The sequence below is a fragment of the Saccostrea cucullata genome, unplaced genomic scaffold (genome assembly GCF_032062105.1).
Source record: "Saccostrea cucullata isolate Sc308-1 unplaced genomic scaffold, CSIRO_AGI_Scuc_v1 ctg9462, whole genome shotgun sequence".
Classification (NCBI taxonomy): Eukaryota; Metazoa; Mollusca; class Bivalvia; order Ostreida; family Ostreidae; genus Saccostrea; species Saccostrea cuccullata.
The window spans coordinates 3993-25390 of NW_026925115.1; the positions used below are offsets into that span (position 1 = coordinate 3993).

General features: G+C 34.8%; 2 protein-coding genes across 2 annotated transcripts; one reads left to right on the plus strand and one right to left on the minus strand.

The window, feature by feature from the left end:
- Positions 1-6647: 6647 nt before the first annotated feature.
- LOC134268091 (transmembrane protein 185A-like) lies at positions 6648-20141 on the minus strand. Its single transcript, XM_062750295.1, has 7 exons — positions 19983-20141; positions 17216-17392; positions 10934-11141; positions 10273-10356; positions 8117-8293; positions 7560-7683; positions 6648-7329 (listed from the first exon to the last, which is right to left on the minus strand). Exons 1-7 carry the CDS (start codon positions 20024-20026, stop codon positions 7115-7117), a joined length of 1029 nt encoding a protein of 342 aa, XP_062606279.1. The 5' UTR covers positions 20027-20141; the 3' UTR covers positions 6648-7114.
- Positions 20142-20519: 378 nt separating this feature from the next.
- On the plus strand, positions 20520-20830 carry LOC134268090 (acyl-CoA-binding domain-containing protein 6-like; the record flags this gene model as incomplete). Its single annotated transcript, XM_062750294.1, has 1 exon — positions 20520-20830. A coding segment is annotated over exon 1 (311 nt), but the record flags the coding sequence as incomplete, so codon positions are not given.
- Between the last annotated feature and the right edge of the window lie 568 nt (positions 20831-21398).

Consider the following 21398-nt stretch of genomic DNA (forward strand, 5'->3'; position numbering starts at 1 on the left):
AAGACCCACTCATAACGAAAAATTGTGTTATAGTGTGAAAAAATGACTCGTTTTGTCCTCTTTCGTGTGTGTATAAGTATTACATAGACAAACTACTTCAATCTTCTTGAGATTTGTGCAAGTTGTAGAGATTTTAAAGTATACTTTAATGTTTGATGAAATGTTAAGGACAATTTTGATATAATTGAGATTTAATTTTTCACCTTCATGTTTGTCGCGCTTTGGGCTTATCTCTCGTCATGTTCACCCATCTCCTTTGTTACCAAAGATTGTCTAGCTGAAGACAACGATTTGGATGGAGTGTTCAAGCAAAATGTAGAGCTCTCTGTCCGAGAACCCAGTCAAGAAATGAAGTTTTTTTTAACTGATCTTTAAAATTTATTATTTGTACACAATTTACACTGATGCTTTCATGTTTGCGATGCATATGACCAATTGCAAAAGTTTGGATTACATTTACTCTAAATAAGGATTTAACTTGGTCTGTTCCGTAACTGTGGAAACCGACAAATGCTTTTTTTTTCGTTGATCATGACGATTTGGATAAATGAATCCAAATTAAGTCAGTTCTCTTGTGTTGCTAACAAGATTACTGTCGTAACATAGTCTTTATGATTTGATCAATTGCAACTCTTAAGATACCAAGTTCATCACCATGCACTGTGGGACCGGAGGGAAAAACAACATAATAGTCTTGGTTCTATACCCTACGGAAGCCTAAAACTTTTTTAAATAATTGGGGCCGCTAGACAGTTTGCTTTGAGCACTTTGATACAGACCTTGAATTAAAGGTGGGATCAGGTGCCATGGAGGAGTATCATGTGACCTATATTCAGAGAATCAGATTTCGCATGTCAATTTTGAACTCGGTGTTTGGCGCAAAGTTAGAAGACAGGTTACACGCATTTATTTTTAAAATTTATTTTTGACTTGAAATGGCGCATAAAAATATATATTTGACAAATATACAGACGAGCAGTAAGCATCCCCTGCCGACTGGTCACACCCACCGTGTGCTCCTTGTCATGATCGGGAAATAACGGAAAAATTCAGTGTGTAAATAATGGTCTAGAACAATTGGTATAAAAAACGTCGGTTAGCATTTGACTTATCTTAGATTTTACATATTTGCTGACAAGGTCATCTATTGAACAACTTACAAAATGGTGAATTTATCGAGACTGGTGATATTTCTGTTTCAATTTGTTTGTCAATATCTCACTTCGTGTTAATTTTACCGTGTTTATGTGTAGAGGTTTGGCGTGTTAAACATCGAGGTGACTTATTAAATCGCCTTTTCGCAAGGGCACACTTAATGGATGTTAGCCATTTTTTGAATATAAATACTATAGTAAAGGATGGTTTCCTTAACTTGAAAAGTGCTGCTGCTTTCTTTAAATCGAGAGTGTGACTTAATAAGGACATAAAATACTTGGTAAACGTCATATATACTTCGACATGGGCATATTTTAATACTTGAAATTTTAACTAATAAAATGCGATTCTTTTTTAAAGCAGCAGCACTTTCCACAAAGTATACAGAAACAAATGGTAACTTAAATTTATAATTTCAACTAGGGTATGCCCTTGCGATATTGAAATTTGTTTATGACCTCCATACAGTGCACATACTATGCATTTATCACGTATCTATTGATGGGACCAAATTTAGTTCAGTACAGAATGGGGTATACTATGTATGTTATTGCAGTAAGTATTTAAGTTATGTAATAATAAAACAGCTTTATAAAAATAAAATCAGTTTTAAAAAGTTCCCATTTTCATGCACGTCTTATTCCATTGATTTCTTTAAAGGAGGCCTTAACAGTGCTTCGTATATCTTACCGATTGGCAATGCGTCGTCTATATATCGACATGTCCAGTTTTTCAATTATTTTAAAGGCAACAGTAAGCGTTTTCTGCTTTTCACGTATAAGATATTGAAGAAATTCTGCTTCATATGAATACAAAAATACATCTCCTAGTAACGGGGCGCAGAAGGTACCCATTGTAATTCTAGTGGATTGACGGAGGACTTGGTCTCCTAAAACCACATAGATATTGTAAATCAGAATCTCAAGCATACTTTTTACTTTAGAGTACTAGTGCGTATGGAATGTATTTTTAAACAAAATAATTAACAAACCAATGGCAAGAAACTTAATTGGCCAAAAAAAAACAAAAAAAAAAACGGATGCGTAAATCAAACTTTTCTCTGCTTTATATTTCCGTACAATCAAATATTTAGTATTATTAAAGAAAGTAAAATTGTACATGACGACAATAAAAGGTATTCCGAATTTTCTTAACTCCTTCCTATGCAAAATTGCATATTTAAAACAACTGTCATCTTTGTAAGTTCTCAGCATTGAGTTTTACAAATATATATGCTTAGCATTATATTAAACCAAGAATAAGTAATTGAATCCATGATTAGGTCACTTGAGCCACAAGGTGACCTATTGCTGTATGTTTTCGTCCGTCGTCGTCAATCGTTCGTAAACTTTTGAACATTTTTAGCTTCTTCTGCCGCTGACTCAATTTCAACCAATTGCGGCATATAAAATCTATGGGTGAAGGGGAACAAAAATTGTGAAATCCATGGCCCCTGCCCCCGCCTCACCCCGGGGCCTGAGGGGTGGGGCCAAAACCACTAATATTAATGCAATCTAAAAATCCTCTTCTTTACTCCTGGACATCAAGCAGTCAAACTGTTGACATGATTGTAATGAGAATCGAGACCTCTACCAAAATTGTGAAATTCATTACTCCAGGGTCAGGGGTTCGAATGCTATGGCGGGGCTATATAGATTACAAGAGGCCTATGAGCCACATCGCTCACCTAAGCACTGTGGCTAGGAAAAAATCAATTCAGTAAATGCCTACGTGGTCCCGATCCTAAAAAGGGGGGGGGGGGGTATGATTTGAACAAACTTGTATCTATGCAATCTTGAATCTACACTAAGGATGCTTACATATTTTTTTTGTCTACCGGTAACTGTGGCTTTTTTCTCTATAAGTTTGAACTTTTATTGTGATCCCACCCAACACTGGGGGTCATGATTTTCACAAATCTCTATCTAAACTACCTGAGGATGCTTCCATAGAAACAAGACCAATCATGACTTTGCTGTTCTTGAGAAGATTTTTCCTATATACTCCTATGCAAAACTTTGATCGTCCACTGTGGCCCCGCTCTACCCCGAAGGGTCATGATTTGAACAATCTTATATCTACACTACCTGAGGATGCTTTCTTATAAATATGACCAATCATGGCTTTGCTGTTCTCAAGAAGATTTTTTTAAAGATTTTTCCCATATATTCCTATGTAAAACCTTGATCTCCATTGTGGCCCCGCCCTACCCCCCCCCCCCCCCCGGGGGGGGGGGGGGCATAATTTGAACAATCTTGAATCTACACTACCTGAAGATGCTTCCATATAAATATGGTCAATCATGGCTTTGCTGTTCTCAAGAAGAAGATTTATAAAGATTTTTCCTATATATTCTTATGTAAAACTTTGATCGTCCATTGTGGCCCCGCCCTACCCCCCTGGGGTCATGATTTGAACAAATTTGAATCTACACTACCAGAGGATGTTTCCACATGAGTTTAATCTTTCCTGGCCCAGTGGTTTTTGAGAAGAAGATGTTTGAAAATTGCCATTAATTTTTTTAGTAATTTTTAATTATCTCCCCTTGGAATGGGGTGTGGTCCTTCATTTAAACAAATTTGAATCCCCTTCACCCAAGGATACTTTGTGGCAAGTTTGGTTGAAATTGGTCCAGTGGTTCTTGAGGAGAAGTCGAAAATGTGAACAGTTTACAGACGGACGCTGGACAAAATGTGATCAGAAAAGCTCACTTGCGCCTTCGGCTCAGATGAGCTAATAAAGTGAAAGTGCATTATTTCTTTGAAAATCTTCTTCTCTGTTCCTGGGTATTAAACAAACACATGTATAGTTATGATGAGCAAGAGTATCTCTTACATTATTGTGAATTTCATGGCCCCAGGGTCAGGGGTTCTGGAGTAAGGGCTGGGCTCTATCTATTATATGGTACATTGTAAACATGCAATAATTCTTTGAAAATCTTCTTTGCACCTGGGAATTAAGCTAATGAATTAATTACGTAGTTATGATGAGGAAGAATGCTTCTTCTAAAATTGTGAATTTCAAGGCCCCAGGGTCAGGGGTTCTGGTATTAAGGCATGACTGTATTGATTATATAGTGAAAATGCATTAATTCTTTGAAAATCTTCTTCTCTGCTCCTGGGTATTAAATAAACTAACTAGATACATAGTGATGATGAAGAAGGATGCCTCTTTAAAAATTGTGAATTTCATGGCCCCAGGGTTAGGAATTCTGCTGTAAAGGGGGGGGGGGGGGGCTGAATTGATTATATAGTGAACATGCATTAATTCTTTGAACATCTTCTCTGCTCCTGAGTAATAAACAAACTACGTATATAGTTATGATGAGGAAGGGTGCCTCTTTGAAAATAGTAAATTTCATGGCCCTAGGGTCAGGCGTTCAGATGTTACTTTGGGTGCTCCATTATATTAATCAAAACCTTGATGATGAGAATGGTACCTTTTCCAAAATTGTGAAATGTGTGGACCTAGGGTCAGGGGTTTTTGTGGGGTGGGGGCACTACTGATTATTGCTGAATATTACTGATTAGTTGAAATTCATTTTTGTTCCCCTATTCTGTCTATGGGTATCAAGTAACCAAACTAAACATGCTAGGTGTATAGTTGTGATGAGCAATGGTGCCTCTTTCAAAATTGTCAATGTCATGGCCTCTGGTTTAAAACATGAACCAAATTCAATTGTTGGAAAGATGTTGCAGAATGCTCATGTGGCCTATATAAGGCCCATGGGCCTCTTGTTTCCATAATTTTTTCAATGTAAGTAAACAACAGTGTTTCTGTTCACCCATAGTCAATTGCCTTTGAACATTTTTCCTGCAGAATTAAAGCAAGTACCCTATGTTGAAAATGAATTAAAGTCTTAATATGCACGCTTTTGTATGATACATATATACTTTTCTCCAAGTCCAAGAAGCACTTTTTGTTAATGTTTAGAGCTTTCTTAAACTCTGGATCTTTGTAACCTGTCATATCCACTAGGATTGAAAACATGCTATTTGTTTGGAATACAATTTTAAAGATATTTAAAAAATATTTTTTTCCATGAGAGTACGAATACAACTATAGTGTATAAATGCATGAACATTGATCTATCCCTTATTTATATAGCAATATGCCATTGTTGCCAATATGTTTTTGGAAATTATGTCTCCCAGTTGCTTCAATAGGCATGAACATGCTCTACATATTTACAATTTCTAAAATGATGCAAGCTATAGATAAATAAGTTGATATAACAAGGATAACAACAGTATTGTTTGAAGTAAACACTTTGCACATTCTATGGTCAATACATTGACACTGTCAGCAATCTATTATTAAACTGAATTTGATTGACTTTTGTCATATAAATCGTGAGGTCAATTTTTAAACACCAAAATGTCTTCCGACTTTTCCGTTTGTCCAGTCCAGACAAGATCAATATTGTATTACAGCTACGAAACAGAACACCCACCCCATCCCCTTAAACGAAAAGAGATAATTGGACTACCGGGTAATATTTTTTCCCCTGGCCTGCTTTTGCAAAAGTGAGGGGACATTAAATCTCATTTGTCTGTCTGTCTATCACAAAAACTTTAACCTTGGTCATATCTTTGAGTGAGAAGAGATAGGACTTTCATATTTCGCATTAAGTAGAATCTATAAAAAATCTCATGAAGTACTGGGGTAAGTAGTTTTAAAATATGTAATTTCACAAAAATAATTTATTACTGATTTGTACACATTTATAATTATCAACAAGCACTAAAAAATATACAAGTATTAGATGTGCTCTTATTTTCATTCATATTACTTAAACAAACCATATTGTTCATTTCTGATAATATTTGCTCATGTTTATCATTAACTGAGAAATACTTCAAGGTGTATCAAGTATACATACAAATTATTAAAACTTCTTAAACAATGACACAGATTTACAACTTTTACATAAAACATTTAATTAGACATCACAGACCTTAAAAACCTATACTTTGAACATGTTATAGTTTCACCCATAACTGCAATCCTGTAAAATCACATATTTCAAATTTCAAAAGGATCAAATTTTTTAGGTTTGAGGAAAAAAATGTTTGTTGGGATTTGATTTCCTGTTTGGAAAATGTTTAGTTGTAATGCATATCAAATTTTACATTGGTCATAAATTTCATGGGTCTATCCTTACCACAAAAAAAACCCCAAAAATTTCAACCCCACAACAACAATAAGTGATTTCACAATACTTTTTAAATCAATATGGCTATCCTCGACAAAGCAGAGATAACAGTACATGTGGCTTTATGTCCATTACATATTTTCCAAGATCTCAATCCTTACAAGCATAAATAAAACTTACTCAAATGTTCAAACAAAAGTAAAGAATGTTGTTGTCAAGCAAGATATGTCAAGATCTCGGCCATGTTCTCCAAAGTCAAGGTTATAGAATATACTGAAATTGTATATATTATAAATATCCCACAGTCTTATCAAAATAGGTTAAAAAACCATGTGTCTGTTTGTGTGTAGGGGGGATGAATTAGTTCTATTTTGGTGGATACTTTGATTTAATCTCCTTGATATATCAAATAAACTACCACCCTACTCCAGCATGCTAGAGGTTCATGGCGAGATATTTTTGACTCGGCGCCGAGGTATATAAGGACTGAAGGGACGTTAACTGAGGCTCTAACTTGAAGGAAGTAGCTACAACCCCAGGAATAGGCATACCTATCAAGTACATATACTGAAATTTTCAGGAAATAAAAAAATGTATTAATACTTTACTAAATTATTGCAATTTTTTTCTCTGAAAACTTTGGTAAGGTTAATAGGTATTCCAATTCCTATGCTACGACAGTAATGACACTCACAAAGCCATAAAAACTGGAAATGCAATAAATATACATGGAATGAACATTCTAAAATGATGTTTGAAACACATTTCCCTGAATTCTCCGGACTGATACACAAAACTTACAACTCAGTCTGGTGTCTCTATAGATATAACTGGCACCACAACTTTGGTCTGGTCTGTGGGTTTGTATTTTTTGGCAGATTCTGTTTTAGTTTGTGGGTCAGATGACTCCTGATTACGGTGATTTTTATGTAAGGAATAAGAGATGTTTCCATATTCCTGCAGGAATGGACACACTCCCAGAACAAACAGACAAAAATCTTTTCTCATTCCAAACCACCCTGAAAGCAAAGAGGGAAATCTTCATCTAAAACTGTCATGTTAATTGTTGGATTAGACATTAAGAAAGTGTCTTTCTAATAACATTATAAGAAATTCAACACAAGTATCGTGAAAGTTAGTTAAAGATCACTATTAAATATCATATCCTTGTACAATTTCTTAAGTTTGTGAAAATCTTTTTCATGTGTAATGTAGCTTAGAACAAGATAGCAGCGCCAAACCTACTTACATTGATTACCTCCCTTAGCTCCAAATGAAAGACAGATCATAGTAATAAGAGACACAAATAATGGAACAGTTATGGCAGTGTATTTAAAATGATTATCTCCATCCAAGCGATTGGCTAAAAGCACCTGAAAACGAATCAATCACAAGGTGAGAGGAATTAGTATACACCAACTTTTATTCAATTTAGAAAATTGTCAGTTTGAAATCCATCCACGACTATTCATGTTATGGGGACTCATGAAACACTCTGCATATTTCTCATATTTAAATGAAAGCTGTTTTACACTTATCAAATTTGAAAATTCTATTTTGACATTAGAATATACAGCTGAACTCGGTTATAACGAAGTCACTGGGACCTTAGAAATTACTTGCTGTACATGTATCCGTAATTCGTTTTAACCGTATAAGAAATTCATTGAATTTATATAGCTAGTGATCCAGTGACTTCGCTAAATCCGTGAATTTGCAATATCCGTGCTCGTACTAAACGAGTTTTACTGTAAATATATACAAGACTACATGACTGAAGAAGCTGTTCCTCGAACTGAAACATACCTCAAATATAAGTAAGGGAACAACAAGGAAGGAATAGCCCACAGCTGAGGAGACATTACCGCGCCGATGCTGAGGGACAATGTCAGGAGATTTAACGAGGATGATCGCCAGTATAATAGCATACAGAACACCAATCATAGCAGTACACATCACAATCCATATAGGGATAAAAACAATCTGACAAAAAAAAAACATGGTGGAATATCATGTAATATATTCATAATTATTTAATTTTTAAAAAGAGAAATTAATAAAATCATGTGATTAGTGTATATAATTTCATTTAATAATTAAGAGGAATCTACAAAATATATTTAATATTTTAGAGGAAATAATTGTTACATAATTTGAGGTCAAATGAAATTTTAAAGAACTTTATTCGGTAATAACCAATATTTGCCCCCCAAATCAAACTTTGATGGAGATATATTTAATTAAGTTCTTAAACAGGGGAGTATATGCTGACTTCAAAGCACTGAATATTGTCACAAGTAATGACGCCATATGTACGTAATGACGTCACAAACATGACGTAATTTTCAGTTTTTTATGAATATTACAGAAAATTGTACATATTTCGTCGATATTTTGAGTAAAAGTCACCGAGCGCATGTGTGTTCAGGATCAATATTTTGATATAATGTGTAGAATGATAATATCAATGAAATATGTCAATATTGTTCCTGAACAAACTTGCGCTCTATAAATTTTAAAGCTAAAATTGTTGAAATTTTGTCCATTTTGTCCTCTTTCTGAAAAAGGATAGAAAATCGGACTAGTTTGTGACGTCATAAAAACAAAAATTGTGAATACACTGCTTTGACATTATTATATTTTCTGTTAATTTATATTTCTCATACAATTTATTGAATTCAGCACATTTCAGAAAGTTTTCAAAATTTGACTTTTGTGGGGGCAAATACACTAGACAAAATTGCTAACGCACCACCTAATGAAAATAAAATTTTACTTTTCAAAACTTGTATAAGAAGTATTTGATATTGTATTCTGTTACAAAATTAAAAAATAAAGCATTTAAATTTCTTATTTGACAAATTACTACAATGTTAACTGAAGTGTGACCATTTCATAGAAAACGTGAAAATCGTGTTCATACTGATTTGGAGGGATAAATTTCTTATTTTTTCTTTGCAGTTTTGTTTTTTATGTTTGTACTAATTAGAAAATCAGAAAAAAATATACAGTATGCGGCATTTGATCCCAGGTGAGCGTGATAAAACAGACAGTTTGGTGTCTGCAGGGGGTACCTTTGGAAAGATATGTAAAAAATTAAAACAAGGAAAACAATATTTATTCTTCTGGTGAAAAATTGTTGCAAATAGATTAGTTAACATAAAATTGTTCACTCTAGATAGCCAAGCCATTAAATAAACACCACACCACAACTTGAATGTCGTTCCACAAAATTGAGGCAACCGGAAGTTGAGTGGATTGGGTCTGGACACGAATGCATTAGATGACTAGCAGGCGATATAATAGTAAATCGCTGCATATTATTTGATTTTTTTTTAACTGGGAGACTGTTTCTGGTTTAACCTCAAGGACCATCATCTGTAATTAGAAATGCATATATCTGGGCAAAAAGAGGTACGCAATGCATGTCGGGAAATCGGTTTTGGGCAAGAAGGTCATTTCGAGGTTTTGTTCTGACATCAAGACATTTGAAAATCCCATTGTATTGAAAAACATGGCCTTTTGTATATACTAATACCGTTTAGGTAAATGTTCAATTCACAAGGAAGAATTATCGGTGGTGCGTTAGCAATTTTGTCTAGTGTATATGCAATATACCGCATATAGTTCTTTGCCAAACAAAATCTGACATTGAAAAGTATCATATTACAACTTGTTTGTTCTATGAATTTCATAATCTTCATTTTCTTGCAGTACAATACAAAATCATACAAGAAACTTCTTGTTGTAAAGTTATTTTTTCATTGCGTAGGTACATACATGTATTTGAGTACCTGAACAACAACATGTACAAACTTCAAAGCATTTAGATTGTGCATTGTGTTTTCTATCTAGAATTTCTATTGTGTAATTACCTATACACTCAGCATTCCTCTCACCCTAGACTTAATCTTCAGTATTATAACCACTTTATTACACTACTTTACTGATTAGCTACTTACCACCCAACTCCAGTCAATGTACTTGTCTAGACGCAGTGCCAGGAATATAAACTGTAATATGTTCACTGAGCAAAAGAACTCCATCTACAATAACAAAAAAAGTTAATACTTTGGTTGATTATTTTAATTAAGGAATAACTGTCTTATTTTTCGATTTCATGATGTGATCAATCGATTGGCTTACATGATAATTTGCATAAACGCCGAATGCGTTTATGCATAAAATTATCATGCAAGCCAATTGATTGATCATCGTCATGAAATTGAAAAATCTGACAGTTATTCCTTACATTTACATGGCATTGATTCCGCCAATCCACGTTCTACAGGCCCTGCTTCTGTCTAGCTATTTGTCTCGCCCTGCACATGATTTTTTTTAACCGCGCCTATTGATGAACCAGTACATTGATGGAGAAATAAAGTACATTTACTATTTGTAATTTTATCTCGAACAAAGACATTGGAAATGTAAATAGGAGAAAATAAATATATGTATCATTACACTTACACAATTGACTATGTAAATATCTATAATGGATTTCTATGTAGATACAATGTAATTATATTTTAGCATTTACATTGTACTTTGTCTTAGATTCATCTCTCTTTCTCTCACACACACTAAACAGACAAAAATACAAGTCTATTTACAGTAACCTACCTCAAAGGACCTTTCATTTTTGACGGCCCATATACAGATTCCTATGGAAACTAAAGACATAAACATGAGAGGAATGAAAACTAGGATCCAGGAGTGAATTTCTGTCTCCAGATTATTACAAGCCAGAATCTCAAACATCAACAACAGCAGATGCATTCCGGTACAAATCACCATGGCCTTAAACTGCACGTGGCTGTTGTTCTCCATTCTACAACAATAAAAGGTTTGTCAACAAGTAACCAGATACTCAAGTTCTCGTGGTGACATATACATAGGAAAAAGTGGCTTGCATGATATTCACGACTAATGTGATTATCTTTTTATTTCAAAATTATGTGAAAATCATATGAAAATTATTAAAGATATTTTTATGTGAATATCATGTGAATATAAGTTTGTATGATATTCACACCAATTTTATATTGAACTTTCATGTGAAGTTTTCTTGCATGATATTTATGTAATATGCTCTTGTAAAATTCATGTGAAATTTATATCAAAATCACATGAAGTTTTCATATTAATTTCACATGTCTTGTTTTTCGTGTCTTTTTCATGCAAAGAACTCGTATGAAATTTATGAGAGCCACTTTTATAATAATAATAATAATAATAAAAATTTCTATAGCCCCCTATATAATAAAAAGTATCACCCTAAGGCGCTTTACATAGAATGTACATAAAACATTGCATATATTACTTTAAAAATAAAAATTTGACTTATATTGAAAATGACTTGTTTTGATATAGAATAAGAATAAAAATTACAGTCACAAGGACTTAAAAATATAATGTTTAAGAAAAACAAATAAAAATTCAATAGATAGATCAATCTAAAAAGTTAATCAAATGCTAATTTATAAAAATGAGTTTTCAATTTTCTTTTAAAACACTGGATGGATTTGGATTGGCGAATATGCACCGGGAGACTGTTCCATAAATGGGCAGCAGAATAGCTAAATTTTCTTTCACCATACGTCCCGGTGCGCACCCTTGGTAAATTGAGCAGCAAACTTCCGTCAGATCTTAGTGTGCGGTTAGTTTGACGGACAGTTACAAGTTCCTGTAAGTATTCGGGTGCAAAACCATACACAGCAAGGTAGGTAAAAACGAGGATTTTATACTTTGGCCGGAACTCCACTGGCAGCCAATGCAATTCAGCGAGAATCGGAGTGATGTGATCGTATTTTCGTCTCCTTGTAATAAGTCTAGCTGCATTGTTCTGGATTTTTTGTAGCCTTTCCACAGAACTCTTGTTTATGCCAACTAGTATACTATTCCCGTAGTCCAGTCGAGATGTAACTAAGGAGTTCACGAGAGTCTTGCACGCATCAGTTGAGATGAAACTCCTAATTCTTCCAATGTTGCGGAGATGATAATTGCATGTTTTAATGATGGACGCTACTTGCTTTTCCATAATGAGAAATCTATCAAAGTGGATGCCTAGATTACGTACAGACGTTACACTGTTAATGACACTTTCTCCAACTTTAAGTTGTAAGACTGGCACATTTTTGGATTGGAATTTCGTTGTAAAAATTATCAATTCGGTTTTATCCTGGTTTAATTTAAGAAGATTAGTCGACATCCAGGTCCCTATGTCCTGCAAGCAATTTTCAAGTCGTTTAAAATAGTTGTTCCAGTTTTCACGAGATTTTATTATCATGTACACCTGGGTGTCATCGGCATAGCAATGATATTTGAAACCGTGCTGACGACAAATTTCTCCAATTGGTTTAGAAAAAAGACAATAAAGTTTTGGTCCCAGAACGGATCCTTGTGGGACACCAAACTGAAGATGGCAAGGGTTTGACGTTTCCGTTCCAATGATAACACGTTGTTGCCTGTTAGTAAGGTATGATTTTATCCACGCTATTGATTTTCCACCAATGCCATAAGATGTTTCTAAACGTTGGAAAAGTATTGTGTGGTCTATGACATCAAAGGCAGCAGAGAGAGGAGTACCATTACAGCAGATGATTGATTATCAAGGGCCTCCATGATGTCATGATTAACTCGAAGAAGTGCTGTCTCCGTAGAATGTTGTGGCCTGTAAGCTGATTGCAAAGGGTCCCTTAAAAGATTTTTGTCAAGATGTTCATCCAGGCGTGTAGCAACAACTTTTTTAAAATTTTAGATACAAAAGGGAGGTTTGAGACAGGACGGTAGATTCTTATAGACGTCTTTATCGAGTCCAGATTTCTTCAGTAGTGGTCTTACTAATGCCTCCTTGAACAGTGATGGTACTTCTGATTGGTCGAATGAGATATTTATAATGTTGGTAATAAATGGAACTATAGCATCCAAGTTCTTTTTTAAAATCGACGTCGGGAGTGGGTCAAGTTCACACGATTTGGTCGGTGCTTTGCCTAGAATTGTTCTCACTTCGTCGTTTCTTGTGGGTCAGCAATGGCTCGCCGCTGAATGGAATATCCTTATCCATAGTTCTTTCCATGTTAAAGGTAGTAAGTTCTTTAAGACCATCTCTAATTGTGGCCACTTTGTTAATGAAGAATTCAGAGAATGTGTTAGACAACTCTCTATTAGATGTCGACGATGGTAGAATACTTTCCTGTTGTTTTCCCATCAGTGTCTTCGATAATTTGAATAGTTGCTTGTGGTCCTTACCGCATTCTTCTATCTTTTGAGAAAAATAGTCTTGTTTGGTTTTATAGACAAGTCTGGCTGTCATAGAACACATGTCCCTAAAAATTTGCCGATGAACCTCTAGTCCTGTCCTACGCCAAACTCTTTCGGCTCTGCGTCTCTTGCGTTTTGCATCACCGAGTTCTTCGGAAAACCACTGGGTGTTTGGTCGAAGTAGAACAGATTTTGTACATAAGGGAGCATGTTTTTCCACAGCGTTTTGTAATGTGGTGTTATAATGGTCAACTAATTGAGCAACAGGCAAACTTGTATCAGGTATTTCAAGATTGATATCCTTTGATAACTCATCTAGGTCAACATTTTTCCATTTGTGGAAAGTTATTTCTTTCTTGATGCGCTTTTGTTTGCTACATGATAGCACGGCTTGAATGGAATAATGATCACAAAACGAGTTTCCATGTGCATCGAACAAGTTTGGATCTTGCACTGATGGTTTGGTCTTAAGTATAGTTGATTCAGATTTTGTTATGAGGAGATCCAGTATACAGTACCGACCAGACCAAACCTGACACAAAGCAGTCCCAGAGCAGTCCCGGGGACTGCTTTCTGGGACTGCTAAAGCAGTCCCGCAGCAGTCCCAGAGCAGTCCCAGAGCAGTCCCAGAGCAGTCCCAGCGGTCCCAGAGAGCAGTCCCAGCAGTCCCAGAAAGCAGTCCCAGCAGTCCCAGTGGGCGGGGTTTATGAATTTAATGGGCGGAGCTAACTCAGAAATGAGATTTGCAATAAACAATGGAACTATAAAAGGCAGTAGAAATTGATTCTGGGTAGTATGCCAGGAATCCTTACTTGTACGCGAAGGTCATTTATGAACAGAACATGTAAGCACATAAAAATTGAAATGATTATATTTTTTGGAGGAAAAAGGCTTTCACACTTACATGTACATACATGTGTATATCAATTACACTGAACATGAATATTTATATAATAATCACAATTCTTGGGTATATTAATAATTCTTCTGTGATTGATACTGGTTCCCATATTTTTTATACAGAAAAATTAATTATTTTTCACCAGAAGAAGCTTTAAATAGATCTTATCATTATATGGCCAATTTAGACTATCGGGATACTCTAATTTTAGAGTTTTCTTAAGTATTGGGGCTTTTAAAAAATTCTTGTTAATTTTCCAAGTATTATTTTTCAGCCATGATTAGTTTTACTGACATGTCAATTTAATTATCGTTAATGCCTTAGTTCTATAAAAGTTAGTTTTTAAGTGTTTTATTTGGAAATTTTAGAGAGTACATCTGTAAAGCACCAGATTGGAAGCTTCCGATTATGTTCAAAATTAATTAATCCCGAAAGAAATTTATACACATTTCATTTATCACATATTTTTTCGCATTAAATAAATTGAAATTCGGGTCATTGTTTACCAGCATGTTCAATGATGTGTAAAACTGATACAAATACCCAAATAACATGTATTGATTTTTCTGCCCAAAGGCGATTGAAACGATGGGTGTTGACACCATCTTATAAACATTAATCGGCCAGGTAAACACTGGCAAAACAAAAAAGAAAAAAATCACAATTACCGGTATTTTCAATTTTTTAAAAAAATAAATATACTCTTTTAATAACTTGTTTATAAATTAAAAGCTACTGGTAATTCATTAATTCCCCATTGATTATTCACATAGTTTATGTTACGGGAGAATGGTAGCATAATTTTATTTCATGGTCATTTGATTAATTGTTGGATTTGAGGATTACATGGTTTTCTATTTGAAAGTTTAAAACATGTTCCTTTTCCAATTTAAAATCTTATATCTAACTGTAAATTCTTAGTTTTAAATAGTACCAATGCAAATTTTGAGTACATAATTTAACATTAAATAATTTTAAAAAAGCCCACACGTAGCTATTTTTTTTCTCATAAACTTGTAGTTTATTTTTAGGGATAACAATTTTCTCAGGAATTTCTTATTTATCAACTTTACTATTTTTTTTATTTATTCTAAACTACACATCAATTTGTGTAAGTATACAGTCCCTGAAAATATGAATTAACTATAATAATCTCTACTTATTAAAAGATTTTAAGAAATCCTTGCTTTTTAAACAGTTTAAACTCCTCTCTGCTGCAAATAAACAAAACAACAGGGAGCCTGCAAATTCAGAATACACAAGGGGCGGAGCTATCATGTCACTCAGAACCTTTTTCACACATGAGTGAACAAAGCAGTCCCAAGGGCAGCTGGGACTGCTGGGACTGCTTTTCATAGCAGTCCCATAGCGGTCCCAGAGCAGTCCCACAGCGGTCCCAGAGCAGTCCCACAGCAGTCCCAGAGCGGTCCCAAAGCAGTCCCGGGGACTGCTTTCTGGGACTGCTTTGGTGTCAGGTTGGTTCTGGTCGGTACTGTATGTCCACGATTATGGGTAGCCGTGGTAATATGCTGTGTCAAGTTATGATCTTCTAATGTTTGTAGAAACCGTACAGCATTCGGGTTATTTTCATCGTCAATATGAAAATTAAAATCTCCAGTTATTATAGTCTCATGAGGGATGGTGACAGTTTGATCAAGGTAAGAATTCCATTGGTCAAAAAATAGGCTGGTTCGCAAGTCATTTGTTTTTGATAGCGGGGGCCTATAAATGACACTCAGTCTGATACATGTTTTATCCAGACATACTGAAAAATCCATGTACTCAAATTGGTCAATATCCAGTTCCTTATTAGGGAGGTGTTTTATGTCAATTTCTTTCCTGAATAATATGGCAATACCACCACCCCACCGGTTCTCTCTATTGAGATAAAGGAAATCATAGCTTGTTGGTATTAACTCTTGTTTCACAATATCATCTATAGTAGAACCTAACCAGGTCTCAGTCATTGCAAAAATATCCAGTTTATTAGACACAATGTAGTCATTTAGCGAAAGAGTTTTGTTCTTAACTGATCGACAATTTAGGACACCTAGCACAATATTATGTTTGTGTTGCGCTGGGCTTGGTGGCTGAACATTAATATTCCTTAGTATTCTCCGTTTTCTACTAGAATGTGTTCCGCCTTCATGACTTTTGCTTGTGTATAGCATGGTCTCCTTTATTAGTTCAGACTATAGTACCAAAAATGCTTCCATCATCTTTTAAGTCTGGAAACAGTTTAAACAGACTGGCAATTCTAAATTTATAAATGTCAGCTAAGTGAAGCTGAATTTACTTAATGGAGGGGCAAGTAATATATTATGTGTTAAATCATTAACCTTTCAATCGTACTGATAGTGACATTAAAATGATCCTAATGAATGCTATTTTCATTCCTCACCAATATACCCCAGTATTTATACCTATACTGGGGATGTTTACATCTGTTCATGTATATTACCTATATAAGGGGAAGTTTTCACCTGTATATTACCTGTGCTAGGGATGTTTCAACAAACGTGTCACCTGTGCTAGGAATGTTTCCAACAGTATACTACTACATGTAGTGGGCATTTTTCGACCAGTTCTACAGGGGATTATTCTAATACCTGCAGTATGTTATCTGTACTGGAGATGTTTCATATATTAGTAGTATATTACCTGTACTGGGGATGTTTCACGTATTAGTAGTATATTACCTATTCTGGGGGAATTTAGTCTATCTATCTGTAGAATATTACCTGTACTGGGGATGTTTCCACCAGATGTAGCTCCCTAAGGAAGCCCCGACAATGACAAAGATCTTCCAGATCCAGATAGGGAGGAAGATGACCCAGTAACTCCATTCTATGGTGTTGTCTAACCTCAGGGCAAATAACAGAGAAAACAGCAGCAGGCAGGTGAAGACCAAAAACTTACTAAAAAGTAAAATTATAATTATGTTAATAATTATAACAGCTTATTTGAAATGATGAGTTCAGGTTATTGGTAAATAAGTAATTCCTGACAGGGCCTGGAAACCTGTTTAAGGGAGAGCCAGGAGGAATGTAGCTACTGACCTGGTTTAATGATAGAATTCATATCTGCAATTGTAGCATAATAAACATGGCAATAACTCAAACTCAGTACATTTATACAAACAATCCAGAGAGTTCCAAATGTAAATATGGCAGGTAATTTGAAGCAAGAAAAAAATGTTGAGAAAATTAGTTGCATATTCGTCTTTATTTGGACTGTCTTTGGGGATAAAAGACATATAAAATCTCAAAAAATAGGTTTGTTATGATTTATTTTGGCAGTTATTTTCGGTGCAAATCCTTTTATATTCTTCAAGATTGTTTTGGAGCAGATCTGCTCAATTTGCTACCAGACTTGTCGAAATCTTTTAATCACTTTTAGACATCTGGTCTGACTAAGTCGAATGTTCTGTCTGACCAGTCAAAGTTTTGTCAGACCAGTTACTTGTACCTTATTTATACGCTGAGAAAGTCATATGAATAACAGCACCAAAATGCCCTGGATTATTTTTAACAGCCTTCATTCTTGTTTCCTTTCTTGGGATAGGGAGTCTTTAACAATAGACATAAATGACATGTTTTATGACTTTGCTATCACAAATTTAATTGGCTATCGTCAACGCACCTCTTACGCAGCCACATTTTTTCGTTCTTCAATCTTGTGACCTTTAGCTACGAATCCTGATCCTGACCTTTATTAAATATGCATTACGCTGAAGATTTTTTTAAAATGGACATCTTGACTGACATTTCCTTAAAAGTTATCGGACCAGACAAAGAGCGATGTATGGTAAGTGTCTCAATTGGCCCCTTAAAATGAATATCTAAATTTTACTTTATATATAGCTTTAATTTGTACAGATATATATGCGACTTTTATTGGTCATTTTCATTTTGATCAAAATGCCGTTATTTTAGAAATATGACATCATAAAAATCAGGTTTTCCCGCCATTTTAGCATATTTTGTATAAAACCGCTTATTTTCAAGCAATTTTTCTTCCAGAAAATATAGAGCGCAGCCTAGAACAAGCTTTATATTTTTACCAAAGATGCATATACCCAATACTGATTAGAGACAGAAAAATTATGTATGTTCTACACTACGCTCTATGTTTCCCATAAGAAAAAAACATCAAGAAAAAGGCATATTTTTGGCTTTTTCGTTAGATAGCAAAAATAGCATTATTTCTTATGTCATTTACAGCTAGAGAGTGCAAATAAATGTGAAAAATATATCAGAAATATTTCTAATATAATCTCTTCTTCAAAATAAATATCAAATAAACATATCTGAATGTCATTCTAAAATGCTGATTTTTAGGGGGCCAAAATTGGCTCTTATCATATATACTCCTTTTTACATCGGTCCAGAAAAGTTTTTACCAGCCTTGCAAACAGAACCAACAGATTTCGAAAAGTCTGTGCTACATTGCATCTATATGCGACATTCTAACTGTGGTGAGGGCTTTTCCCAAGACACAAATTATACTAACCATAATAGCGAGCGCAGCGAGCAAGTGACGCTCGTCCCTGCGAGCTCTAACAACAACGCCTAGGTGAAGAGAAAATTCGGACTACTGCACATTCACTCCATGGAAATTTTTTCTGCAGTAATTTGGACCCACAATGCATCGCTTCGTAAGGCTACATTCTCGCGAGAATAACAACAAAAGTTCAGCAAAAAAAATAAAAACTTCCTTGATTTAATGGATATATTGCAGATAAATAGTTAATAGCGAGCGCAGCGAGCATTGCGAAGCGACGCTCGTAACTGCTCTAATGACAATGCCTGGGCGAAGAAAAAATTCGAACTACTGCACATTCATTTGATAGAATTTTTTTCCACAGTAATTTGGACCCACAATGCATCGCTTCATACACAACGCTAAAGCAACGTTCTCGATAGAATAAGAACAAAAGTTAAATGAAATAATAAACTTGCCTTGATTTAATGAATTTGTTGCTGAAAAATGGTCAATAATTAAACGGTTCTTCATTGAAATCAGCCCTGTACAGGCTTCGGTTTGGTAAAGCAAAATGCATACGACGTCATGTGTCGTCAGAGTCGTAGACGCACCGAATGTCACATGCGGTTTGACGAGCCCGATCTAAATGAAAAATGGATAAGTATCTGCGCTCTAACGGTCGCACCGTCAACATATTAAAACGTTCTTCATTAAACAGCACTGCTCAGACTTTGTTTCGGTAATGTAACTTACACACGACATCATGTGACATCAGTCTAGACGAACCAAATATCATGTTCTGTTTGCGAGCCTGATCTGAGTGAAAACTGAATAATTTTCTGTGCTCGTCCCAACGGTCGCACCATTAACATATTATCTTATATGTCTCTGCTGAAACCAGGGACCTATATACTAACAGGCTAGTATATAGGTCCCTGCTGTCAGTGCTGAAACTAAACACATTTATATTACACATGTTGATTTATGAACTAGAAAAGTACTTGGTACATGTCCCGTAAATACCTAGGGTTAAAATCCTGAAAAAGGGTTTTCAAATTCATTCTCATTCATCCATATCGATCGGGGTAAAACTAAAAAGCCTTAAATTAGTCTTTCATTACAGATTCATTCTTGCAGCTTCTTCCATGACGCTCATATCCTTGAAAAAATATCAAGCTTGATATGATAAAGGCTTAATATTTTCTTAAATTATCATAGAAATTGACACTAAAAGCACTAATATCAAGAAAGTAATGCAGTAAAGTTCTCAATAATATCTAAAAAATCATTATAAATACTTTTTTATTTGATGTAAGTATTAGATATGACGTTCAGAATGTAAGTCGTAAACAATGCAAATATTTATCTGCATAACAGATTAATGATATTACCTCAAACAAAATAATATTTGTTGGTTTTTTTTAACGTTTTTAATTAATTCATCGTATAGAAAATGCCTATTCATACCATTTTTAAAAAAATTTTATTTGTTCTCTTCCATAAAGAATAGAAAGAGAATGACTTATTCAATCAGTCGCCAAATTCGAAATTCCCGTAAAAATGTCAGAAAATGATTTTGGCGCAATGGAATCAGCCAGTACTATAATAGAAGCAGTTCAGAACCAAAATGTGCATGAACTCTCTATGTTGGTAGATAAAGGTGAATATGACTTGAATAAGAGGGACAAAATGGGAAGAACTGTGTTATTCTTTGCTGCCTGTCGAGGAAATTCGGAAATTACTAAGACACTGTTAGAAAACGGAGCTGATGCAACAATTGTAGATAGGAATGGAAATACTCCTCTGCATTGGAGTGGTCATTGTGAGATTATTGACCTTCTTATGATTTATGGTGGCGATGTCTTTGCAAGGTATGTATTTGAAAAAATTATAATTGCCCTGTTCAAAAAAATCCTATTATTAGCTCACCTGAGCCAAAGGCTCAAGTGAGCTTTTCTGATCAAAATTTGTCCGTTGTCTGTCGTTGTTGTCGTCGTAGTCATTGTTGTTGTTGTTGTTGTTGTCGTTGTTAACTTTTCACATTTTCATCTTCTTCTCAAGAACTGCTGGGCCGATTTCAACCAAACTTGCTACAAAGTATCCTTGGGCAGGTCCAGGAAAATCACTATATTTAGCTATATAGGTAAATCTACCTATATAGCTTTATTTACCTATATAATATAGCTATATTTAGCTATTTCAGAGTAAATTTCTGTTTTATGAAAAGCAGACAAAAAGTCGCATAATGAGGCAGTAGTAGTTTTCAACTTTGAAATGAACTGAAAACAATTCACCAAAAACCCACTTACAAAAATGTTTCTCCTTCTGGGCAATTGCAATCAAAGATCTAAAGTTTTGGGGCTATGTATAACAGTTAATCTATGGGTAAGCAGCTACTTTAACAAAAGAAGCAGTTTTGGTCAACAAGATAATTGATTG

Excerpts from the sequence above, each read along its gene's own strand:
- LOC134268091 (XM_062750295.1), bottom strand. The coding sequence starts at position 20,026 with ATGAGAATGAATTTGAAAACCCTTTTTCAGGATTTTAACCCTAG. Across the intron at positions 10,357-10,933 it reads AAAATGAAAGGTCCTTTGAG|ATGGAGTTCTTTTGCTCAGT; the intron begins GTAGGTTACTGT and ends TTGTTATTGTAG. Across the intron at positions 7,684-8,116 it reads TTCCCTTACTTATATTTGAG|GTGCTTTTAGCCAATCGCTT; the intron begins GTATGTTTCAGT and ends ATTCGTTTTCAG.